Source organism: Phoenix dactylifera, chromosome 10 (genome assembly GCF_009389715.1).
Source record: "Phoenix dactylifera cultivar Barhee BC4 chromosome 10, palm_55x_up_171113_PBpolish2nd_filt_p, whole genome shotgun sequence".
Lineage (NCBI taxonomy): Eukaryota > Viridiplantae > Streptophyta > Magnoliopsida > Arecales > Arecaceae > Phoenix > Phoenix dactylifera.
The window spans coordinates 1,556,159-1,583,219 of NC_052401.1; the positions used below are offsets into that span (position 1 = coordinate 1,556,159).

A 27,061-nucleotide genomic window follows, 5' to 3' on the forward strand; every position below is an offset into this window, starting at 1 on the left:
CATGTGAGAATCCGTGCATGCGTGTGTTTAGTCCTACATCGGTTATTCGCTGGGTAGATCTTGGGTACTTATACAGGATCAAGGAACCCAAATAATACCTTTCGGTTAGCCATTTTGGGTGAGGTCCTGAGTTGTTATAGGTACAAGGAAAGAAAATTGAATTGCTTATTCATAACATAGAAATGAAGCAACTTGGATGTCTAAACGAGAGTCCTCGCATTTCCTAGTGACTTCGGTCTGTTCCTGTTCGCTAGATGTGTTCCTTTTTTATATTGTTTCTTGGTAGCTACTAATAAGAGATTGTTAGACAAAAGACCCTTATGATTTCCCCACCACGAAGAGGGGATATATATATATATAAGGTTCTTAGACAGAAGACCCTTATGATTTCCCCACCACGAAGAGGGGATATATATATATATATATATATATACTTTAATACTCAAATAGCACCTAGAGATAACCTTGCAAATCCCTTCCATGAGAGCCCAACAGCCATAACCAGTAATTTCAATTTGTTTTTTTAGCTTTTGCAGTTATTCTTTTAAAAATAGAGGAGACCAAAGCCACCCCCACCTCTTAAGCTCCGATTATATAAACGGAGGCTGTAATGAGGGCTGATGTCGCTAAGAATCGACCCCCGAACTCTTCTCCAAGCTATTTGGATGAAAAGTTAATGGAGATGATATTATCTAAGGTAATGCTCAGTGGCTACAAATTGTTGAGAAATAATAGTCGCACATCAGATAGGTTAAATGCTTGTCACAAAATGCTCACCATCCATTTGGGCATAGAAAATGTGCTACTCATGGAGTCCTTGGGCTTCAACCTTTTTGTAGTTTGTTTTCTAGCCTAGGCATGGTAGATGTCGCACAGTATTGGATCAGCAAAAGTACATATAAATTGCCATGGAATTTGACTTACATTCACTCTAGAAGGTAAATTATCTCATGACACTAATTCTGAACTTCTGCAGCCTGATCTAAACTTATTTGAAGCATAACTGATAAATTCAAGATGGTCTTAAATTATAATAAAAGTACTCCAATCTCAAAAGAGGAAGAAGATGATAATGATGATATTGCTAGAAAAACATTATGCTTATTTACCATCTTTCTCATTGTTTTGACTTCTTATTTCCTGATTTTTTGTACCATATATGGCTCTTTCTGAGTTTCACGGAGAGCAGACATTGGTTAGCAAGGTGAAATGCCAAATTAAATCAATTATTTTCTACTACAAATATGTGAGGATCCGTGCGGGCGAGTATTTAGTCCCACATTAGTTATTCGCTGGATAAATCTTGGGTACTTATACAGGATCAAGGAACCCAAATAATACCTTCCGGCTAGCCATTTTGGATGAGGTTCTGAGCTGTTACAAATGGTATCAGAGCGGACCCAGCCCATAACCTATGTAGACTAGGGGACACTGCAGCACGGATTCATTGGGGCTGAACACGGGCCAATCGTGGCATTTGTGATTAGATTTGAATAGATTTGAACTCTTAGCCTGACGAGGACATCAGGGCTTGAACGGAGGGAGTATTGTGAGGACCCGTGCGGGCGTGTGTTTAGTCTCACATCGGTTATTCGCTGGGTAGATTTTGGGTAGTTATACAGAATCAAGAAATCTAAATAATACCTTCCGGCTAACCATTTTAGGTGAGGTCCTGAGTTGTTACAGAATATGTTTAATATGAATACAAATAACTCTGAATTGCATACTCCTGGCTAGTTTAGACACTTGGATAGGTTCTCTCATCATCCACCAGTGGGATGTGCAGCTCTTGCCTCATCCAATTGTTGGAATTTATAATAAAACATTGTATAAGTTTATGATACAGGATCACATAGTGTATAGGCTCAAAAAGTTGGGGAAAAAAAATGCTCATATCAATAACATGAGGAATGGGTTACAAAGCTGAAGTCACTAATGACAAGATAAAGTTGCACATGTCTTGAATTATATGAGCAAGACTTTGAATTTAAAGAGGTCAATTGGCACGTTCTGCTGGACCACCAAGTGTTGAGATAGCGATGTTCACAAGAGGAAATTTCGTGCGGTATTGCAGTTACTTATTAGAATATTTAAGTAATTTATAGTATTAATTAAATTGCTTAATTTATAGAGTTACTTAAATTACATGGCGGCCCTGCATAAATTCTATAAATTACTTAGTAGAATATTAGATTTTTTTGTGTAGGTGTTTTATGTATTCTAAATTAAAGGAAAAAAGAAAACCAAGATATTTACAGTTTTCCTTCATCCAAGAGGAGCACGTTAAAAAAAAAAAATAAAAAAAAAGAAGTGGAAGATGTTCTATATGGCAATCTTGGTCCCACTATTTAAAGCCCGTAAATGCTGCTCACTTGTTTAAGGGAATTTTACATAAAAGAATTCAGTTAATAATTAATACTACAAAAATGTCGACTTTTATTTTTGCAAAATAGTACATATTTTGGATTCTTAGACCAGTTTGCTAGTAGACATGAGTCCTCGAAACATTTATAAAATATCCAACACATATTTATAAATAATATGATGTACATACTTTAAGGATCTAATATATGGTAATTCAGATTTGCTCGTCTCATATTTAAATCCATGGATAAAATTGTTTAGAGAGATAAAAAAAAAAAAACCAACCTTTTCTTGCCATATCAATTGATTGTGTATACAAAATCTGCCTTTTTAAAATATTTGCAATCGGAAGACCACAAATAACTGTAAACTTATTTGGCACCCTTATTAGTTTCTTTCTGATTAAAAAATTCATGACTAAAAAAGAATTCTTTACTTCTTTCTTTCATTCAAATTTTGCTTGAGATTTTCATCTCGCACGGCTCCTAAATGATAAAAGGAAAAAAAAATTTATCTTTTTTTCATTTTTTATTACCTTGTGTATATATAAAATTGGATCCTTGAATAGGTGAAAGAGATGAGGAATCTTCTTTTCAATCTTATTGTACATGAAATTAGTATAAGTTATTTGTCCAAGCGAGATCGATTTTATTTGATTAGTATATTCATGCTATTTATATTGTAGCCTAATAATCTGATTGGTTGAATTATTAAAGAAAATAAATGATGAAATCAATTGGAGTTATAAATTGTTAATTGAAGCCGTTACCTTAACTGCAAGAAGGGATGCCAAAGGCAAGACTAGTGATTGGAGTGAAGTCGTAAAGGTAGCCATATTGAAAGGTACGGCTGGATCACTTTTTTTTTTTTTTTTTGGAAAGAACTAATATTTATGCCTTTTCAATTAATTAAATAACTCAAACATGGCAACGGTACGGTGTTATGGTGAGAAATTAGGGATCGTCATTGATTATAGAATAACTATAGATATCTCCTTTGTCGTTGGCCTATTAGCTCAGTTGGTTAGAGCGTCGTGCTAATAACGCGAAGGTCACAGGTTCGAGACCTGTATGGGCCATATGAATAATTTTTTCGAGTGATTATAATATAGAATCCTTGAGGATTAGATCTAGTGTAATTTTGATCTATCCTTGATTAAGAACAGGATACGATGCACCTGCTACGGATTAGTAATTTCCAAAATATTTTTTTTTTGCTGGTGAATAAATCATTCACCATCCCGATACTGTAACATACTAAGTCAACATAGATTCTTTATAAGGAATAAAGAAATGATTCATATGTTAGAAAATAAGTCATGATTTTTGCTGCCACAATGTAATAATCCATAAATGATTCATGTACGCGACCACTAAATGATAGCCTCTTAGTTATGTTCTCTTTTTTTTTTTTATATAACAGCTGCACACACAACTCTTGCACAAGTACAACTAGCAATATCGAAAGAAAAGAGATGGCGTAGAGGTGGAGGGAGAGTTATATGATACGTTCAAAGAACCTTTTCTGAATGCTGAGCAGTAAAGAAGGTGATCAAGTTCGCATCTCTGTTCGCCTTTCGGTACACATGAACGATCTAAAAGGAGCTACAGTCTCTCACTAACCTACGGATGTCACTAGCAGCATGTGTCCATCTTCACACCGGTCCTCGTCCTGTACAGATTAGAGAGGGCGTAGAGGTAGAGGGAGAGCTACATGATACGTTCAAAGAACCTATTTTGGATGTTAAGCAGCAAAGAAGGCGATTGAGTCCGCGACTCTGTTCGTCTTTTGGTATACATGAACGACCTAAAAGAAGCTACAATCTCTCACTAACCTACGGATGTCACTAGCAGCATGTGTCCATCTTCACAATGGTCCTAGTCCTGTATCCACTTGGTCACCGTAACAGAATTTCCTTCAAGAAAAATACTATTAGTACTTAGAATATCTTCCCTAAATAATATCTTCCCTTGCTGCCCCTAAATTTCTATCTCTAAATTAATTCAATCTCTAAATTTCGCACAACCTGCATCTATCCCCAAAAATTTGTGGTTGTGTTGGGTGGCAAGATTCCTATTTCAACCACGGGAGCTAAAGAAAGGACAAAAACATTTTTTGATGATCAAAAAAAGTTTTCGTTTCAAAAGTGGCCTTCCCCTAATTTGTCCTACGTTTCCATAAATGGAAACCTTCCAGCTCAACGGCCGCACGGCAATGCACGCAGAAATGGAAACCAAACAGCTTAAGATTAACAAAAAATAACTGGAAAAAAAAGAGAGAAGTTACAAAATTCTGCATGCTCACACACGTGTCCGTCACTTATGTCACGTGACACGCTCCATAGGCACCCAGAATGACAAAATTACCCTTATCCGGTCCATTTGTCCTAATTACAAAACACCTCGATTCGCTCGTTATGCTCTATGATTTGGAGGACATCAACGCGTCTCTCTTTCCAACGGTCAGAATCTAGCCACAGTACAAGAGCATTTTCGTCTTTTCACAGTACATTACCAAGCGTACATTAGCGAAGCCAATGAAGCTGTGACACGTCATCCGCGTACCGTGCGCCGTCCCCCTTCTCGAGTTCCCGCGGACCAAAAAGCTCGCTCGCTCGCTCGCTCGCTCGCTCCCCGGCATTCGCCGAGCTCCGATCGGAAACCAATCGATTCCGTACGCCGGCGATCGAAATCGCGGTGGCTCCGCCGCCGGGAAACCCTTTCGATCGGCGACCCCACCTCCCTCCGTCTGCCCGCTTGCCAGCCATGGCGCCCAAGCGGCCCGAGGCGGAGAGCCCCTCCCCCACCAACGGGTCCGTCCGTAAGCGGACGGCGGCGCCGCCCCCGCCTCCGCCGCGGAGGTACCGGTCCCTGGCGGAGATAATGCGCACGGCGAAGGCCGCGCCGCCCGTCACCGGCGACTACTACTCCGACGTCCGGTGCGAGCAGTGCCGCTCCGGCGACTGCGACGATGAGTTGCTCCTCTGCGATCGCTGCGAAAAGGGTTACCACCTCTTCTGCCTCCGCCCCATCGTCGTCAGGGTTCCCACCGGCCCCTGGTTGTGCCCTAGCTGCGCCCGAGAGCGGCCGTTCCGAAGTACAGAAAAAAACTTACCTTTTTTTTTCTTTTTTCTGATTTTTTAATTATTTTTGATAAAATTTGAGTAACGGAAGAGAGGTGATTTGGTTGGTCGTTTGGGGATCGTTAGGGTTTCCATTGATGCAGAAGAAGATCATAGACTTTTTCCGGATCCAGAGGTGCTCGATTGCTGCAGCGGAGGAGAAATGTGGGATCTCCCAAGGTGATGTTTCTCGAAAAAAAATCCGATTTTCCTCTGGTTTTCAGCATATTATATTATTGGTTTCTTGACTATGAGTTTTGTTGCATCCAAGATTTTATTATTATTTTATCAAGGAGTTTCCTGGGGCTGGATGATCAATATGTATGTCATTCGTCCGTTGCCTTTTTTTTTTCTTTGATTTTTCTCTTTCTTCTGATCAAAGATTAGATGTTACATTTTCATTTTTTTCATAATTTGAAATTTATTCTTCTTTCTTCATTATCCCCATTCAGCTATATTGCAGCAGCTATGTTTGTGAAAACTTTTTTAAGTTGGATGACATCGAAGCCCGGTTAGGGCTGACATTCTTTTATCAGTTTCTGGAATATTTAGACTTCCAACAAGTTTGTGAAAAGCCTATTGAAAATGGTGAGTTACTAATTGCAATAGGCATGCATTGTCGCTTGAAGGGGATCTCTAGGTCTCATAATGTATGTTACTTCTTGAAAGTAAATGTTAATTTATCAGATAAGAATGGAGAACAGGTGCTATACTTGAACATGACGTGAATGGGATATCTAGGCCTTATAATATCTATATTCGTAGATGATATGGTGCTGATTTACTAGAGGAGAATGAGGAATAACTGCTATATTGAAATGCCTCTGAAGAGTACCAAATTTCCCAATGGGTGCTCTAGAGTCTTCAAACAAGATATAACATGTTGCAGTGTAGATTCATGTGCGGTAATTTACAAGGCAATGGCAATTACAGAAGCTCGGAATAACTACAAAGGTCTCGATCACTTGCAGACTTTAAATGTGCCTCCAGAAGGTTGAAAATTTACCTCGATTCTCTTTTTAAAGTAAACTTAAGTGGCAATGCATGGATGATTGGCATAAACTTGAAGCCTGGTCGTTCAGACTATATTGGATGAATGATGAGGAGTACCATATATGACTGGTAAATTGTCTGGTATTGAGGTAAATAAAACATATGATAGGAACCTAAGAAAGGAATTTGGTTGGGTCCAAGGAAGCAAGGTGCTAAAAATGGATAAGTCATCTTGCCAATAGCTCACAAAACCAATTATAGAAAACGATATGAGATTTGGAAGGAAAAGGATCCTCTTGAAAAAAAATTACAAGGTTTTTTACTTAAATGTTAAGAAATCATACATCAAAAAGGCGAAAAGTACACGAAAGGAAGACTTAAGGAAGAAAGCTAGATATTAATGATTGCATGGAAAAGAATAATTGTGATTCTGAAAATAAAAGATATCTTGCGCACAAATGTAGTCTACGCAACTGAAAGGGGATTCTAACTATTCACCTTTTGGTTGCACTATGCTTTACTAAGCACATTTTCTTGAAATGTTCTCTTTTCTCTGTGCCTCACCTCTCTTTGAGGTGTTTTGCTTGAAGGAAAAACCCAGCAATGCAAGAATTTGCTATGTTTTTGCCATGAGGCAACTACATGCCGGTCTTTCAAGATTCCTAGCTTGTAGAGGGTCACGAGAATGGGAAGACTCTCTGAGATTGATGGACAATTACATTTGTAGTATTAGAGAAGATTCTGTGTATTGCTCAATTATATCCGTACTAGTAATTATTATAGTAAAGTTTTGACATGTAAAGTAATAATTTTCCCCTTAAAGGCAAAAGTGATAAACCTATCAGAATCATGCATTCTGATATGGTATGTCTATTAATACATTTTGTAGTGACACAATGCGACCTTTTCTTATATTGTAATTGTATTTGCTATTTCTTCATTAGAATGATAGTTTACTTCAATATGCTTTTTTTTCCCGATGAATTGTACTATTGTAACTGAAAATTTCAATATCTTTAGTAAATAAGAGAAAATGTATGAAATGAATTACCAATATTTGCTCGTATAGCTTTGGTAGATGTCTTGCTTGTTAGCCATTTAAAGTAACCGATGAGTTTAAAAGCCATTTATTATCTGGCAAGAGCGTTGGAAATGATGCACCTTATTTGATGCCTCTTATTGCTAGATAACATTGAACCAAAAGGATCACCATGCTCGATGTGGACCACTTTGGCCACTACAGGTATCCAGGAGAATCACCAAACTTAATGTGAATCACTTTGGCCATTACAGGTATCTAGGAGGGTCATCAGACTCGATGTGAACTACTTTGACCACTACAGATAAAGTTGAACAGGATCCGGGGGCGAGATTTGTCATATCAAGAAGCTGAATTACACGCCAAACTTTTGGAGATCATAATTTGGTCATATGATATTTTTTGCTAATTCGCTTTTTGATATCTATGATAGAGAGCTAACCCACTAGGGGGTTGAAACAGTTTGAAATTCTATCATTTAGGCTCTAAAATAAACTGGTCAAACTGAAATTTTTTTTTTTCAAGAAAGATTTTGACAGGATGTATATCTTTCAATCTGAGAAGAATTAGGTAGAGCGACAGAAGAGAAAGTTAATATAGAAGTCAAGATCTAACTTCTGTAGAATTTTATTTTTTTCGTGATTATTTCTACGAGTCATTTAATTTATTTTTGGAAAGTTCATCCTATTCGAACTAGAAGAGGAATACGGCCCAAATTATGCAAAAAAAGATTCCACTATAATTATAAATAGAGGCTATGTACCTCAGTTTATGATGTGGATTCTCAATAAATAAAGAGACACTCTACTTTCAAAATATTTTCATTTTTTCTAAATTTCTCTTAAGATTCGAGTTGAACAAGTTGAGAAAATTTTTCTATCCATTCGGATCACGTTGGTATTTGAGCCTCGGTTCTACATATATAGGATCAGGTAGGTATCAAAGCTTTGGTCCTTTACATCTATGGGAGTCTTAGTTTATGGTCTAGACATGCGAGCAATACAAGCATATGGAAAAAGAGCTATCCATGCTTGAAGCATATTAAAGGATAAAGACGAGTATGGTTGCTAGTTCTATCTCGATGGATGATGAGATGAAGAAATATCTCACACAACTAGAGAAGATTGCCCAACTTATAGAGATCGTGTCTTGATTGGTGACGCCTTCAGCATAAGCACTTGAAACTCCCGTAGCAAAGCTGTTTCCTATATCTGGAGACGAGGATCTACCATCTAGCAAAGAAGATCAAGGTTGAAGACCATCTTCAAAAAAAGCCAAGTGGTTCAGCCATGAGGTGGGGAAGCAGGTATTTTCTCATTTTTAGTTTTGATTTACTAGGAGTTAAATTTTTTTAAATAGGAAAAGCTCTGATTTAGGAGGATCATCAGACTTGATATAGATTTTTTAGCCATTATGGGTATCCAAAAGGATGACCAAGCTCTATGTGGATTACTCTGGCCACTATGGATATTCAAGAGGATCATCAGACTCGATGTGAACTACTTTGACCACTACAGGTAGGGCTAAACAAAGTCCAGAAGGGAGATCCACTATACCAGAAAACCAAATTGCACGCCAAACTTCCGAAGGTCCTAACTTGATTATACAACGTTCGATTGAGTTATTTTTTTTTTTAATTCATATAACTTTTTGAAATTTACGATAAAGAGCCAACTTTCTAGGTGGTTGAAACAGGCTGAAATTCTATCGTTTAGACCTTCAAACTAACCGGTTAAATGAAAGTTTACTTTTCGGGAAAGACTTTGATCGGACATATTTCCAATCCGAGAAGAATTAGGCATAACAATGAAAGGTAAAGTTGATGTAAAAGTCGAGATCTATCTTCTGTATGATTTTAGTTTTTTCATAATTATTTCTACTAGTTATATTTATTTTTGGAGAGCTAGTTTTATTCGAACTAGGAGAGGAATCCAACCCAAATTATGTAGGGAGGACCTCTATTATAAATAAGGGTTATGTGCCTCAGTTTATGACGTGTGGATCATAAATAAAAGAAAAAAAAATGTAAATCCTACTTCCAAAATTCTTCCACCTTCAAATTTTTTTTTGACTAATTCGAGTTGAGCGAGTTAAGAAAATTCTTCTTTCTTTCCGATCGGATCAAACATAATGAAAATTATAGCCCTTGAAAGTTCCAAGGTGGGCAACTGGCTTGACGAGTATCGAAAGGGGATGGTTGGTTTTGCAGCTGTGCTTGAAATTTGGTGAATTTCTTTTCCTATGTTGAGCAATCTTCTCTAGATGAGATAATGATGGTGGATGCAGTGCGTGAGTAGTCAGATCTACCACTATCATGAGCAACATAGTTTGGTTTTGTTGAAGCAACTCTAACATGGAGATTCCAGCAAGTCATGGGAATGTTCTCATTTAGTATAGAATGGTTGCACCAGTCACCTCTCTGAACGCTACCTTCTGTGTCTTGACTTCCATCTCTACTTCCATAAATAATATGATGACCTTTAACTTCAATGCTCTCTCCTACCTTTGCCTTCCACATCATAATTTTGCTATGTTCATGACTCTCATTATAAAGTCAACTCTATGGAGGTGCAAAATTTGTTGGATTTGCTCCTGCTGTGTGATGTTATTAGAGTTAGTCATCTCCCACATCTCTGTCATGTTGTCTCTGCGCCAACAAGGCTTTGTAATCCCATTATATGCTTTTGAATTTGGGACTGAAACCCCAAGATCACTCTGGCTCCTAGTTTAGCTCAGGTCACTATCATCATATGATGCAAATACAATTACGAAGTATTTCAAGATGTACTCAGGAAATGGAACTTCTTTGCCAACATTTCCGTTGTTTTATTTTTCTTCTGAAAACTAGCTGTTCACTTGCTTATTTATATATTGCTTGTGGTAAAAAACCACCTCTGTTCAAATGGCAAAACAGACCTTCTATAAACTTGTTTATCTTGCATAAAATGCTACTAGGCTAACTGTGTTTTCTGAAACTCTTTTGGTTCAGATACAAGGAAACGCAGGAGACGTTCCATGCCGTTAATTATGCATAAGAAGAGGAGGAGAATATTACCATTTACTCCAAATGAAAATCCAGCGCAAAGGCTTCAACAAATGGGTTCTCTTGCTACTGCCTTAACAGCACTAAAGATGGAGTTCAGTAATGAGCTAACTTACATGCGGGGGATGGCCTCTAGATCTGCTAATCAGGCAATTTTAGAAAAAGGCGGCATGCAGGTTCAGGAATTCTCCTTAAATTTTAGAAAATTTTCTCTTACTTTCTCTACCATGATCTGTGCTTATTTTATTTTGCACATTCTTCAAGGTCCTTCCAAGAGAAGATAAAGAAACACTAGAGCTCTGCAGGGCCATGTGCAAAAGAGGAGAATGTCCTCCGCTTGTAGTAGTTTATGATTCACTTGAAGGGTATTTTTCTTGATTTAATGCTGATCGAGTTTAGTGGCCATTCACCAATTATTTGGTGGATGATAATTAGATAACAATTTGGTCAATGCAGATTCACTGTACAAGCTGATGGACATATAAAGGATATGACTTTTATCACTGAGTACACTGGAGATGTGGATTACCTCGTAAACCGGGAACATGATGATTGTGACAGCATGATGACCCTTCTTTCTGCAACAAACCCATCAAATAGTCTAGTTATCTGTCCTGATAAACGTGGAAACATTGCTCGCTTCATCAATGGCATTAACAACCATAATCAGTAAGTTCATGTCTTGTCTCCTCCATCTTCGTCATAGTTTCTAGGTATTTGTTGGTATGGGTAACACTCTTAAATCAAGCCTATATGTAATGATATCCACTTCATTCCTAGCCGTGTATTTCTGCCTTGAGCCGTCGCTTAGGTGTCACTTCTCCATGTGGATGCTTTTAGCTTCAACTGCAAATATAACTGATAAGAAATCTTGAAGTTTGTTATACTTGAACCTGCCTATTTGTTGCAGGGAGAGTAGGAAGAAACAGAACCTTAAATGTGTCAGGTATAATGTGGATGGTGAATGCCGGGTCCTATTGGTTGCTTGTCGCGATATAGCCAGTGGAGAAAGGCTTTATTACGACTACAATGGTTATGAACAGGAATACCCAACTCAGCATTTTGTCTGAATTTCCCCAAAACCTCAGAACATAATTATCTGACCTGTTCTTGGAAACTGAAAAAATATTTGGGCCGGAAAGGATCATTTTTGGCATAGATAATTATGGATTCTTTCGTTAGCAAGCCCTCTAGTTTTGTTTCTTGCGGCTTCAAATTTTGTCTACTGGAGCATTGGCCCATTTTTTAATTAATGGTTTTACAACATGAGTTCCAACATCCATTTGGTTATAAGGTGACCATAGTTTATAACCGAGAGATCTTGAATGACAGATTTTTGGATCTTGATGTCAATTTGTTATACAACTTTGTACAGTTCCATATGTTAACATTTATAATGAACTGCAACCCCCTTGTTTTCATTTTACATTTTGCTTGTGATCATCAGATTGATGTTTTATATCTCACATTGTGCTCTGATGGAGCTTTATTTAACTAATATCTCAAATTTTTTTCTGAATTTGCTGTGAAATTATGTTGGGAATTATCTCCGGTACAATCGTCAAGTCATTACCGGCAGGCCAGGTGGCATCTTCTTGTGGAATATTGATTTGTGACTTGGTAAGTGGAGGAACACAAATGATCGACTAATAGAACATATTTCATATCTCCATATTGATTTGACTGCCTGTAGGGTCATATTTTATCCATCAAGTTGGACCTTTGTAAGTTGTTGGAAGGGGCTGTTTGGTGTCATTTGGTAGTCCAGCATAAATGAGTTGTGTTCCTCTAATGCAGTTACCAGTTGTTACTCATGTTCCTATAATACAGTAGTAAGCTGCAAAGTATGGCGTGATCTCAAGTGCTGCTGTTGACATGCAGCCTTACAAATTGTCACACTTAATGTGATAACAAAGGAAGGAGATATGAGCTTGACCGGCATGGGAAACAACAAAAACTGAACAGGACCTTATGCCAACGAATTGAATGAGTACATGATCATCCTATGACTCGTAAGCATTCCACTGGTTGTAAATTTGAGTACCAGTTTTATTATTATGATCAAAGGTCATTGTGTCCTATATGGAGGAGGAAGTTTCATGGATGGGGAAATACATGAGAGGAAAGTTGCATTGATGCATATGGGAACCTATTAGCCTTTTTGCTAGTCCCTCTGAAGTGTTTTTTGAAGCAAATTTCTAAAAGAGGAGAGTCATGCCCCCCTGTTTTTTTGAATAATTAGATGATTGATTATTAGGATAGGTAAGATACTTGTCTGGCCTTTCTTTTTTGAATATTCAGTTGAAATTTCAAATTCCCAGTGCATGCTTGCTCACAAACATACATGTCCATGCATATGCATGCACTCAAACACACACACACACACACAGGTATCTGTCAATGTCCCACATTTAATCAAAGCTTGAGCTGGAGTAGTTTTGCTGTTGCAGAAAGTAAAACCTAAAATCTTTGATAGCAAGGCTGGCTCTTTATGCTTGTGATCCACAGCACTTGAATGATTTGTGGTCCTTTTAAAGCTTAGCTTGTTATTTCCATATGAATAATGGGAATGGAGGCAAAGTTCTTGGCGTCTTTCACTTGAACTGCAACTGGAAAATGGGCTATGTCCAGCCAAATATTGTCTGCCCAGAGTTTTCTGAACTCATAAATTTTCCCTTCACTGTACTTTGCCATCCCTTGCCTAGCTTATATCATCCTCCTCTCCTCCTCTTGTGCATGTATTATGTTTTTGAGGATCAGTTATAATGCGCAGGGGGAAGTGAACTATGGATAAAATATTTGAACTTATCTGTGTTTTCATTTTGTTCATCACTGTCAAGTACAAATGATTTTTCTCGGCCAAAAGGTCATTTGCACCACTTTTCATCGCTTGTTGCTCGAATTCTAACTCTTTCTTATTTTTCTTGCAACCTAAAGCTTCAATTTCACTTCCTAAATGATGAATTCAGCAAGAGATCTATGTGTTCAAAATATTTGCGGCACCCTTTTTTTCTTGTAGATTTTCTTCTTTCATGTATTTACCATTTTGTGTATCATTATCTTCTTTCTCACCCTATTGTATGGCCTCCCATCCAACACAAATTTCTCTGCCCATCTTGCAATGCACATGACCATATGAATCATCCGAACCAACTCCTAATTGCACTGTGTTTCCAATGCTAAAATATTAGCTTGCACATCACAAACTAAGAGCAACTCATAGACTTCATATATATCTTATGTTTACCAACTCTTTCATTGTAATTTATAAAAATTGATTTTAAATATTATTAAGCTGTCAGGTTGATTATGTTGATATTAGATCGCATGGCTTGTCTTCTACTTGTTGCCACCTTAATCAGCACTTTTTTTTTTCTTTTTTATACCTTTTAAGCTTCCTGCTAGCTAAAAAAATTAGGATCTGTTTGCATGGTTGTTATTCTTTTTTTTTATTATTATTTCGATGCAAATTAATGAAGTACTATATGGAATGTAATATTAAAGATGGTGTTTGCATAAAAAATTTTCTATGCTTTTGTTTTCATTTTTTTTAAAAGCATGAAATCTTTGCAAATCTTTGCTTCTAAATATAAACAATTTGAAAAATAAAAGGGTTTTATCAATTATTCAATCTGATTTGTTTTTTTTTTTTTGTTTTGGATTTTTGAAAATAATGAGCCGCACCAAATGGATACAGAGTAGAATTGAAAGCGGGTCGGATTATATCTGGTCATGTCCATTTCTATATCCAATTCGGATTAAATTCGGATACTATTTTTTTGGCCTGATCGAGTCCGAACACGAATTTAGATGGTCAGTTCAAAAATCTTCTAGATACGGATACCAATGCAGATATACCTGATTTTTCGGGATTCGGATTCGAATCCGAATATTCGTATAATAAAAGTAGGTGAAAAAAAGAAGTTTAAGTTAAGTTAAATTAGAGAATCAATTAAGTGATTAATCAAACTTAAACTAAAAAGAATTCAGATATCGGATGACTGTCACTTAAGGCAATAATCCGAATACAGAATATTCGATTCGAATAAAATTTTTTGAATCATTGTGCGCACTCGTTCGTTCATTTCGTCCCTCTTTCTTTTCATTGTCTTCAAGTAACTAGGGTTTTAAAGATTCCGTCGACGATTGCAACCGGCGACAACTGAAAGACATCTTGAAGGCGTCATAGATTTTGTCTACTCCGGTGACGAGCAATCTTGAGCAACATATCTTTTATGAAATTATTAGTTTTTATTATTGATCGATACTTATTAAAATTAATTTTTTTTAACTGAATCTTTGTTTTATGATTATGTTTTTATTGATAGTTTTTATTATTAAATTTTATTCAAATTTAATTAATATTCAAAAAATTATTCGATTTATATCTATATTTGGAAACAAAATATAAATATATATCTAATGTATCCTTATCCGTTTATAATAAATATAAATATGCTTAATATCCAATTTGTATCCATATATATTGAGAATAAATATAAATATTGGTTTAATATACTTATATCTATAATTATTAAAATATATGAATATAAATATAAATATAATAATATTTAATTGTTTTTTAATGGTAGCCGTTCATGGGAAGAGAGAGGATGACGTGGTGCCATGATATCCACACACGTGATTTCCGCTCTACTCGGGCTCGTACATGAGAGAGGGGTAACGCCGCAAGGATCCATACGACACCATCCCTCGGTGCCGGGTAGTTCTATATACACCCCCCCTATTGCTCAGGACACCCCCCAAAAACCAAAAAAAAAATACCCAAACTAACCTTTAGTGTAATTACCATATTGCCCTTGAAATTTTCTCAGTACACCCCCCTTTCTCCTTCCTCCTCCTCCCCATCCCCCACCTCCCCCCCTCCTCCCCTCCACCTCCCCGTCCTCCCCTCCACCTCCCCCTCCACCTCCCCGTCCTCCTCCTCCGCCTCCCCCCTCCTCCTCCGCCACCTCCTCCCACCCTCTTCCCCCACCTCCCCGTCCTCCTTCCTCCTCCTCCCCATCCCCCACCTCCCCGTCCTCCTTCCTCCTCCTCCTCATCCCCCACCTCCCCCCCCCCCTCTCCCCTCCACCTCCCCGTCCTCCCCCTCCACCTCCCCCTCCACCTCCCCGTCCTCCTCCTCCGCCTCCCCCCTCCTCCTCCGCCACCTCCTCTCACCCTCTTCCCCCACCTCCCCGTCCTCCTTCCTCCTCCTCCCCATCCCCCACCTCCCCCTCCGCCTCTCCCCGCCTCCCCGTCCTCCTCCTCCGCCTCCCCCCTCCTCCTCCGCCGGCGAGGTGCTCGTTGCTCGGGAGATGGCCGGAGAGGTGCTTGAGGCGAGGTTTTTTGGGCGGAAGGGAGAAGCCGGCGGGTGTTTTGGAGGGGAAGAGCGGGGTGGGGGGGGTTTGGGGGGTGTAGAGAGCAATTTAGGTGAGGGGGTGGGAAGGGTGGGGGGTAATTTAGGAATTTTTAATTTTTTAGGGGTGTCCTTAGCAAATGGGGGGGGTGTAGAGAGTATTTAATTTTTTTTTAATTTTTGGGGGGTGTCCTGAGCAATAGGGGGGGTGTATATAGAACCACCCCTCGGTGCCTGACACGCTATCCTTTTTCCGCTCTAATTTCCCAAAACCACCCCGACATTTTTCAAAATTATCCCTTTACCTCTCTCCCGTCGCTCTCATCCGTGCGATCAAAAGGCGAACATGTGCCCCGTTTCTACAAATATCCGACCGTGCGACACGTCATAATACGGTCCATCGGTCTCCATCTCGCGTTAATCCTGGACCGCACAGCTCCCGCTGTACTTCGTATACAACGTGGCTTATCCAGTCGTAGGAAGGTATTTTGATCCTTAGTCCAAATTTTATGGCTCCAAAACAAATCAGGCGAGCCAAAAATTTTCATTTCGCAAAAAAAATTAACCAAACACATCTTCTAATTTAGAATAAATTTGATGTAGCAAAAAATACAAAGTTAATATAAAAGTCAAGATTTATCTCACATAGAATTTTAATTTTTTTCATATTTATTTCTATTAGTTATTTCTATTTTTAAAATGTTATTTCTATTCGACTATAATAGAAATTTGATTTGAATTGTGTAAGAATGGACCATACCATTATAAATATAGGATATGTACCTCAATATTTTATCATCAATTAAAAAAAAAGAGGACTTAATATCTTACTTTCGCCAACTCTTTTATCTTTTTCAACTTTTTTTTAAAACATTTAAGTTGAGCGGATTGAGAAAATTTTTTCTTCTTTCTGATCAAATCACGGCATAGATGCAGTCGAGAAAAATGTTATGTTGTTTTCAAATTTTCATATAATACTTAGGGGTCTAGCCACTCTTATTGGCAATTAACCTATTTTAAAATGTACTCGACAAATTCTATCCTATATTGGACCAGTTTAGATAATATGTAAATTCATCTTGATTATAAATCTATATATGGCTAAATAATTATATACTATGGTTAAATAATGCAACAACAAATTTGTATTAGAGGATTTGTAGATATATATGTCATGGTGCGGTTGGAGTTGGTTGCCCTAGATATATAATATACAAACCGTTCTTGAGTTTGCTTAATCACTTCCATTTTTTATTTTTACCTCTTGTCACTCTTAATTCCTATGTTTCTTTGCTTCCTTGTTAGTTACATTATTTTAGATTTATTTTCATTAAGTATCAACATTTGATCTTTAATATATTCTTTGGTAAAATGTTCAAGTAAACTGTACAAAGAAAAAGAAAAAAAAGTGTGAAAACTTGGCAATATACGACCTCTAGGTTATGCCATTTGTATACTAAATGTATTGTTTGGCAAGTCAATTCTTGAAAAGCTAAATTCAGAAACCGATCAATTGATTCACTTACGTATTGGATCAATCAGGCCAATCAATAGAATTAGGTTAATCGACCAATAAGATTTGGTTTGCCTTAGTAAAAGGGCTTAGAATTTCTAACATAAAGGCAATATTACAAAATTAAAGTAAATAAAAGAGTGCTAGCTCATATATAAGGAAACTAGAAAAACGAAAGGTTTGATTATGTGAAAGATTAAACATAATTCAATGTAAGTATCCTCCAGAGTGAGATGGTCAACATGCCGGAGAACTAGATTAGCCGACGAGTCAAAGATGTCGTGAACCATTTCAATGTTTAGTCGATCTCCTCCAAAATATGAAAAGATTCTACATTGAAGAACATTAGGCTTATCACAACACATAGTATACCACAATGCTTATCACAACACATAGTATATCAGTACTCACATAGAAGCCTTCTTCCTCTTCTTATGTGGTGGATTATTAAATATTTCTAGTAATAGCTACTTTCTTTTAAATGATTATTTATCTTAACAACTAACTCTTGGTGGTTCCGACAATTTCTTGTACCGGTAACTTACTCTTACCTAAATAACTTCCACAAAGTAGTTAATTTCAGTAAGAAACTACTTTTATATGGCTATATCTCCTCCACTTATCAAGTCACATGTGAGCGATTAAATTTTGATCGATCTAATATTATTAACTGCTTTATTGTATTAGTCAATAATTAATTGATCTCTAGGTGTAAATGTTTTCAAGGATACAATGAGTATAAAAGGTCCTTAGACTTCACAAAAATATCCAATTGGATATAAATCCTAATCCTCTGAGCACTAGAGAGCATTGCCAAGTATTAGATGTCAGTGATTTAGGATCAAATCCTGCCCTCATCTTAATGCCTTGAGATTCACATGCACGAATCACTATTCTCCAAAGAACTAGCAATCAATCATTACCCCTTGTTCCCACTAAGCTGGCTCCAAATCATCATCATCGCAGCGGCCTAGCTGTCCTTCCCTTTTTCTAATCCGGTATCTCTTTGATCTGTCCAACAGAATCTAAATCATTCGCAACATGGGAACCCAAGTTCGACGGCCATGATGCTCTCCAAGGCGTCGATCCATCTTCACCGAATAGAAATACTCCACGTGTCACTACGCACGCCGACAGAACAACATGCCGTCGTTCCGTTTCGTTTCGTGCCGTTACGTGAAGGATCACGGCTCCAGGTGCATTTTCGTCGTCAGATGCGCGAAAAGACCGACCGGCTCTTCCCCCCATTCTTTCCCTCGCCTCCCAGCGCGGCGATAAAATGTGAGACTACTAGTCTCCCGGCGGTGACCGGAACCCATCCCCCCCCGGCCCTCGAATCATAATCTCATTTCTTGAGGTTTCAAGAAAAATTCTGAGCCCTCCTCCGATCTTTGGATTCCTTCTTCGTTCTTCTTCGCATCGATCAATCGTTCTGATTTCGGCGGAGAGGGATTGGCCTTGGAGAACGCTGATCGTGGAGGGTCTTTCGCTTCATTTGGGTCGGGCGAAGAGGTGAAGGAGCGGAGAGAGGGATCTTGGAGGGGTCGACACCATGAGGACGATGGAGACGTTACAAGATCTGATCGAGGAGGCCAAGGTTCGAACCGTGTTCTGGGCCATCTGCGTCTTTGCGATCTCTTACTTCTTGTCGCGTACGTGGTTCTTTTCTTCCCTTTGACTGCGTGAAATTTTGTTCTTTGATACCTTTTGGATCAAAAAATCTTGCGTTGGCTGGGACTGGACCTTGATTGTCTCTAGGTTTTGTATTCTTGGATTATAAAGCTAACCCTGGAATTTGAAGTGAAAAAGATTGAGCTGTTTGTTCTTTCTTTGTTTTTTTGCTCGCTTGACTACTTTGCGAATAACATAAAGAAATCAATTTTATGCAAGAGTTCCTTCTTGAATTAAATTTGGAATTAAATGAGTGCAAAGAATTATACTATGAAATAGTGATACAGAAAGGTCATAATCGAAGCTGCATAGTCACGACTTGGAAATATTACCAAGAATGCTTCTTTAGAAATTAGAGAATGCGTTTCTTGGGAATTTGATATGAATCTGCACTGTACTAGTCACAGGTAACTCAAATGCATCTCTCTCTCTCTCTAGAAAGAAAAGATTATCTTTAGGTGAAGTATGCGTTAGTGTTTTGTTGGGGAGGAGGGTAGAACCTCAAAAGGAATGGTAAAAGGTAGCAAGGTAGCACTATTCTTTATTTGCAGTTTTTTTCCTCTGCAAAGTAAGTTTGGTAATAAAGGCGTGCAATATTTGCCAGTTACAAGGAAGGAGAAGGGGGGGGGGGAGGGAAGGAGGGGGGGGGAGAGAGACCTTCAACAATAAATTAAAATTTCGCACCAAACTTCCTTTACTATGTTTTATTCGGAATTCACAGCTCATACAAGGCACTCCATCATTTGGCCAAGTAGGTACTTGGTGTTATGGCTAACAAATACTTCATCTTGTAGAATGAGGAAAATCTATCCAAAGATTGCTTAGTGATGACCTATGAGAATCTGTCCAGTATGCCATGTAAAATCAATTTTTGGAACATTTTGGTGGGTCCTTGCCCTAGGTACAATGGACCTTGTCTTGCCAAAGGAAAGGAAGAAAAGAAATTATAGCATACAAAAGCCATGGAACTTCCCCAATTCCATAGTGTTGTGCCTCTCTGTCTGTCTATAAACACAGCACCCCCCACCTGGCATCTATATTCCTCGATAATTCAATAAATTTTGTAATCATGGAACCTACTCAAAGATATGCATAGAAGTTTCTATAAAAACAACTAATTTGAAGTACAATTTTAAGTAATTAAGAAGAAAGTATAATGCAAAACCTAGATTCTTTCTTTCCTCATTCATGATTCACCATTTGAGAGATCGTATGATCAGATGGACTTGGTCCTTTCATCTAAAATCTTTCATGTGGTGCGTCCTCAGTGTATATTTTCCTTACATCGTGTGGCATTATAATGACATTCAGGTTTAGTCCACTGTTATGCTAATTTGATCAGGTGAGTATGCCTACATGTATATGTATCCCAGAAAGCTCATTTTGTATTTAAGATCAGATTAGTTCTTATGTGGGATAAAAGTATAATAGGAATGTACAAACACTAATAAATATAAGTGTACATGGGCACCATAGGTGATATGTATACATAAATATAAGTAGTATATACATAAAGTATGTGTTTATGTATGTTTTAGAAACTTTAGTAAATACTTAAAACATTGGCATGTGAAGTGTTTGTATATTGCTGCAAAACTCCATTGGTCTTTAAGGTACCTATTACCCTAAGCTTGTTTTCTCTAATGGACCGTGGCAAATTTACCAGACATATTCTAAAGGAGACATTGTCAACTTCACTAGAGGTATTTGTATGTGTGTGTATACTATGTCCATAAAGCAATAAAATAGTGATATGTGACCTCGTTTATTCTATTTGATTACGTGCAATTGCTATTATCTAGGATAATTTCATAATTCCTCTTCTCTTTTTACTGCTGTTTCTTTATGGAAAATGCCACAGATAAGTTTTTTTAGTATCGTTTTTGTCATTGGCCATTGTCTTTTGTTTTTCACAGATACAAGTAAATCAATGTGGACAAATATACCAATATCAATTCTCATACTTTCAGTCTTCCGGTTTCTATCTTATGAGGTGGAGCTCCGCTGGAGGTTGCGTCCTGCCCATAAGCAAACATATTTATCTCACTTGGAAAAGAAGCAATTATCTCTAGACGATTTTCGTCTTTCTACTGTGCCACCTTTTTCAAAGTGGAGGAGGAAAATTGATTCACCCACTGTGGAGGCTGCCATGGAGGAATTCATTAACAGGATCTTGCAGGATTTCATTGTAGATCTTTGGTATTCGTCTATTACTCCTGACAAGGATGCTCCAGAACTAATGCGCACTATCATACTTGATGCACTTGGTGAAATATCTGGAAGAGTTAAAAAGATCAACCTCCTCGACTTGCTAACAAGGTGCTTTTGAATTACTTTTGTTAGTCTCTAACAAGCTTTCTGTAACTTATTGACATAGCTGAGACCTCCTTTGGGAAACAAATTATTTTTATGTTCCAGGGACATGGTTGACTTGATAGGAAACCAATTAGACCTTTACAGAAAATATCAATCAGAGATAGGCGTCGATGTTATGGGAACTCTTTCTTTTGAGGAGAGAGATGAAAGGTTAAAATGCCATCTAATAGCTTCCAAGGAACTTCACCCTGCTCTGTTATCTCCGGAGTGTGAACATCAGGTGCGAAATTGAGTATAGCTAGCTCTTGTATACTTATATTGATGTCTTTATGACATTGTAGGTTTATGTGTTGTTAAATCCAGGTTCTTCAACGTATTGTTGGAGGAGTTCTGACAATAGTCTTGAGGCCACAAGAAGCTCAATGCCCATTAGTTCGCTGTTTGAGCAGAGAGCTGCTGACCTGCTTGGTTTTGCAACCTGTCATGAACTTGGCCAGCCCTGGGTAAGCTTTTTACTAACTTAACAACTCATTCATATTTAATAATTTTGTGCCGAGTCATGTTCTGAAAAATTTAATAAATATCTTGAACATGGTTCACAACACCGGTTTCAGTACTCATATCGGTATTATGTTGGTATAGTGTTGGTAGAAGTTGGTTTGCGGTACCAAAACTTAATATTGCTTTGCTACCAGAGCGGTGCAACTGGTTACAATGAACCATGCTCTTAAACATACTTATTGGTAATGTTCTCAATATTATCAAAATTTCAATGTTGTTTTTTCATTTTGGTCAGAGAAAGTGGAAATTGTAAGCAATAATAATAATTTTGGTCAGAGGAGCAGAAGTTTAGGAAAAAAGGTGTTAAAAACACAAGCAAACACAGATCCTGCTATGAACTGATGGCATGTTATTTATGCCTTTAAATTCTAAGCGATTGCCAAAAGAATAGTTGTTGAAAACTCTAAATAGATGATACAATCTCCATGATAGTGAAACTGGTAAGGAAAATTAAAAAAGATTTATTGTAGTTAGAATGGCCCAATGATAATTGTTAGATTTGGGAGTTGGTGTGGGTGCAAAGAAGTGGATATCTTAAGTAAGGATGTACTTAGAAAGTGAGTGCAGGATTGAGTTGCCAATGATTTGTCTGAAGCAGGTACATTTCGCATATAGAAGTTTCTTGCTACTAGGGTCCAACAGTCCTATGACTTAATTGCACCTATTGAGGTCAAAATGTCGGCATGAACATGTTAAATGAAGATCTGAGGAGGCTCTAGTAAGGCAAGGCGCTTCAATCCATATTAAATGGTTTAGACAGAGAGACCTAAGCTAGCATGTATGGCAGCTATGAAGACAGATTTGAAAATGCTCCCACTATAACTGTAGGTAGCTCATAAATGATATTCATGTAGCTAAACCCAACTAGTTGATCCAGGCTTGATGGAAGTTATGGTTATCTAGAAAGCTTTTGTCGTGGAGAGAGAACAAATGAAAACTACCCTCCTAGTCACTATTTAATAGTTTAAAATAGAGCATGTTAATACAATCACCCTGACAATTGATGAAGGATTGACAGCACCAAAAATTTTCCAGAAAAGATATTGAAGCATGAAGGTGCTTGGTGATTCCCATGTCAGGCATTTGGTAAATCATGTGAGCATCTAGTAAGCTAAGTTCATTTCCACGAAAAAGACAATGTCTTGTGAGACAGGTTTGACAAAGCAACAGTCAAAACAAGGTAATACAATTGTGCTTAATGGAGATGCTGGAAAGATGGGTATAATTCACATGGAGAGTCATTGAATTTGGTATCTACTGCCTAGGAAGATGATATCCAGCATAAATACCATGCCCACTGTTGGAAAGTTGTGATGTATGACAGTCTAGATATTGGGGCCTATTTAGGTTGAGGATACAAGGGCTGTTACAATTGTTTGTTGGAATGTTAGATTTAAACCTGAATTTTCGATAAAACTAAACTAGAAAGTTAATGTCTTTGAAGGAAAAACATAATGGGTGATTATTCTCCAACCCAGAATTTAGATTCTAGGTCTAGACTGTTTTCTAACAAGGTTTGTGTGATTAAACAATCAAAATCAACTTTGCTGGAATTTTCTTGTGAAAATCTGACCATAGGAAAAGAATAAAATCAAGAAAACAGAATGATACCTAATGGCCTAAACACTAGCATGCAACCTACATCTCACACTCAGGGTTTGAAGGTCTCACACCTTTGCAGGATCACATCACTGGAGAACAAGAAGACAATGTTTAAATCATCATTTGTCATTAGTCAACCGCCATATTTATAGACTTCTAGGGCCGTTGGTTACATAAGAAAATGAACTAGAAAAGGAATTAAAAAATATATTTAACCTATGCCTCTCATCACCTAAGGGGATGGGTGGCCAGGATTTATTAAAGCACTGGCTGGTTTACTTTGTTTTCTTTTATATTCTTCTCATGAAAATGAAGAGGCTTTAAAAGGGAGACATGGGCTGGAAATATATGTTTCTTTTTATTCTTAGGACTCCTAAAGAAGGAATCTTAAGTTCTGGTCACAGTCTTCTTTGATATTTTTTTCTTTGACTCAATATAGAAGTACACTCAATGTTGGACTCTTTTCCAAATGATGATTCTCCAACATGACCAAGTTTCACCTTAGAGTTCACATTTGATTTTCAAACTGTGCAGAACTCCTAATGAGATCCAGTTCTGTAGTGACACCTTTTGATGCTAAGATGCTCTGAACAATAACTGGCCCTTTTATCTTTATTTTCTCCCTTAATTTGATCTTCCTTTATTCCTCTTTCTTCTATTATTTATCTTGGCTGCTTTGCACATTTTAATTGAGAGAAATTGCTCCTGCATCAGTTTGTAGTAGCTCAATTATATACTAGATGGGGTCAAAACCGAATATATGCAAGAACATATCATGTTCTTATCCAATTCAGGGATATGCATTGTAGATACTTGCATTGATGGTGCTATATGCTACTGTATCTTTAGCAATAAAAGTCAAATGTCCTGATATATGACTGATCTTTTTCTATGAGTACCTTTACAAAACAATCTAACTTCCTTGCTATTTTTCCCCAGTTATATCAATGAATTGATTGAATATATATTCCTCACGAATAAAGATAACAGAATCGGAGAGGCAGACTCTGATAGATTAACCAATGAAGCTATTCTTGCCCATGATAATAATGTTTCTGGAGGAAATACTCGTACTGCTCAACCTGAGTCAAGAACTGCAGCTTCTAGCCAATCAGGTGACTTGATAATGGCTAAAAGTGGTGTGGAAAAATCACTCGCTAGTTCTGAGCATGGTCATCTGAAAACATTACAGGAAAGTTCTGAGCATCATATACAGCCTTATGCTGCAGAATGGGCAATGATACTGGATGCTGCTACAAAAAGAAGATCTCAAGTCCTTGCCCCTGAGAATCTTGAAAACATGTGGACAAAAGGAAGAAACTACAAAAAGAAGGCTGCCACTCTTATGAAGGCAGGAACTTCATTGGAGTCTCCGAGTGCTGTGCCAGGAAATGTAGATAGTACTGTTCATGCAGGAAACACAGGGAAGGGATTGTTGACCAATATGAACGAAAGTACTATAAGTATAGATGATAAATATATGGTTCACCTAATGCAAGGATCCAATAATAATAGCCGATCAAGTGTAGCACCAAACCATGAGCAGCATGTTTCTCAAGATCTGGTTAGCATGCAATCTAAAGAGGGGGGTCATTTTGGTGATGGAAGTGATGAAAATGCCAGGAAAATTTTTGAAAGTAATAAAGATCAGCTAAAGCGATCTAGTAGCACGCCTGATATTGAAACAACATTAATGGGCAGAAGTGGTGAAAGTGAAACTACTGGTTTCAAGGAGAACTATAGTCAAAACTTTAGCAAGCATAAGCAAAAGCAAAGCTCTGAATTAGTTTCCAAGAATGAAGGATCCTTCTATGCTCCAAAGATAAGGTGCCGGGTGAGTATTCCATTCATTGATCTGTGTCAATTGTGCAGCTTCTATGGCTTCTTGCAGATGTTTTTGTTAATCTGTACGGTTGGCAATTGATCCTATATAAAAAAGTTTAGGTTATTTTTGGATGTTTTATTTTGCTTACCATATGACACATATAGTCCTTCAAAATATTCATACTGTGATGGGTCTGTCATCTCTGTGCTTTATTTTCCGGTTTTTCATATACTAGTTATCTGGTCCTCCTTAACTAACCCCCACAATTTGCTTCTTATTTATGCTTCAAAGCTCATTAAATATATTGCTTCTAGAGAGGGCTGGAAAGTTCTCTACAATCTTGTTCTCTCTTCTGCTTTCTAAGAAGTATATGCTAGCTAACTTTGACATCATCCAAGGTAATAATTTTGCCTTCTTTGTAGTATCATCTTGAGATCATTTGATATTACCATTAGCTCCGAGGACCGCCGAACCAGTACTAAGACCCGTACCAGTACTAAGACCCGTACCCGTCGGTGACCGGTACGGTTTGGTATTGGTTCAGTACCAAACCGAAGCTGGTATGTGTAGGGCGTGCCGTAACCAGCATGCCCAATTTTATTTTATTTTTAACTTTTCAAGAATATTTAATTAGTAATCACTTTTTTGAAGTTTTTCAATGTTTTTAAGTCTAATTTGATTTTTTTTGGTGTTTTTTTGATATTTTTTGATGTTTTTATGGTCCTGGTTTAAACTAAATGATGTATTTTATTGTTTTAAAATAATGCCACAGTCAACCCGATTCAAAATTGGATTGACTCGGAACCGGCCAAATCCAATAGGATTTTCGACCGGTAGGGGCTAGAACCGAATTGCAATACCGAATCAGGTCGGCTCGTTACTGCCTGAATCGGGCGATTCGGCCGGTTCGACAGACCCTGATTAGCTCTATATCAACTCAAGGGGATTGATGCAGGGAGGAGCAAATGACTACGTTTGGCCTTCTTTTCAAGTAGTAGGATGGCTTGTGCTTAAAATCTTAAAGCTGAATTCTAAATTTTGGTCACCTTGCATTTGCATTCCACCCCCCCTTCCCCTTCTCTATATGAATGTGTTATCTATTATGTAGTCTTTTGTGTCATCCAAATTTCATATCCATAAGTCACCGCCATAACCCTCGAAATGTTTTCTTCATATGCTGCGCCAATCTCTGAGTTCCCAATAGAGTTGCATAGACAGTACAGCTTCAGAAACGAATAACCCCACCCCCTTTCCTTCTTTCTTTGGTAGCTTTATCTAGCCATTAAGGTTATACCTCTTTTTAGACATTTAAATCATCAACTCTTCTTCTAGTCCAACAGTCGTTTGCTTTTATATAGATATGATATTATGGTTCAAATGTGTGTTTGTTATATATGTGTGCATATATATAAACACACAATATATACAAGATTTGTAATACCGGAGCTGGCGTCTATGCCGGTAGGCTGGTGGTATGGTATGGTATGATATGCCCCATGCTGTGTTGTTCCGACGTGAACTGATAGGAAACTGGAAAGAGAGGGGGAGAGGGAGAAGGAGAGAGAGGAAGAGAGAGAGGGAGGAAGAGAGGGAGGGAGAGGAAGGGAGGGAGAGAGCAACAGAGAGAGAGAGAGGTGGAGGGAGGGGGAGGGGG

The 27,061-nt window shown here is 37.8% G+C and overlaps 2 protein-coding genes and 1 non-coding gene across 9 annotated transcripts in view; all 3 read left to right on the forward strand.

The window, feature by feature from the left end:
* The first annotated feature begins 3,368 nt into the window (after positions 1-3,368).
* On the forward strand, positions 3,369-3,442 carry TRNAI-AAU. Its single transcript has one exon. It is a non-coding gene; the product is annotated as a tRNA-Ile (tRNA).
* A 1,498-nt stretch (positions 3,443-4,940) lies between these two features.
* LOC103703153 (probable Histone-lysine N-methyltransferase ATXR5) lies at positions 4,941-12,874 on the forward strand. 4 transcript variants are annotated; one of them, XM_026803013.2, is made up of 7 exons: positions 4,941-5,460; positions 5,573-5,665; positions 10,507-10,736; positions 10,825-10,925; positions 11,017-11,229; positions 12,127-12,180; positions 12,358-12,874. In XM_026803013.2, exons 1-6 carry the CDS (start codon positions 5,130-5,132, stop codon positions 12,167-12,169), a joined length of 1,011 nt encoding a protein of 336 aa, XP_026658814.1. In that variant the 5' UTR covers positions 4,941-5,129; the 3' UTR covers positions 12,170-12,180; positions 12,358-12,874. The 4 variants fall into 4 exon arrangements, with proteins under 4 accessions (XP_026658814.1, XP_026658815.1, XP_038986646.1 ...); XM_026803014.2 differs by having other exon boundaries at positions 12,442-12,874; XM_039130718.1 differs by lacking the exon at positions 12,127-12,180 and having other exon boundaries at positions 12,442-12,874.
* Positions 12,875-18,648: 5,774 nt separating this feature from the next.
* The window catches only part of LOC103703152, a 28,802-nt gene continuing 20,389 nt past the window's right edge, over positions 18,649-27,061 (forward strand). For 2 of the 4 annotated variants that reach the window (XR_003384894.2, XM_008785899.4), the window contains exons 1-5: positions 18,649-19,084; positions 21,020-21,422; positions 21,522-21,699; positions 21,783-21,922; positions 24,522-25,416. Coding sequence is in view for 3 of the 4 variants with exons in the window: in XM_008785899.4 (XP_008784121.2) it covers positions 18,985-19,084; positions 21,020-21,422; positions 21,522-21,699; positions 21,783-21,922; positions 24,522-25,416 (1,716 nt within the window). In the remaining variant the exon portion in view is untranslated. The remainder of the gene's footprint in view (positions 19,085-21,019; positions 21,423-21,521; positions 21,700-21,782; positions 21,923-24,521; positions 25,417-27,061) is intronic. The other 2 variants (XM_008785898.4, XM_008785902.4) reach the window with 2 other exon arrangements.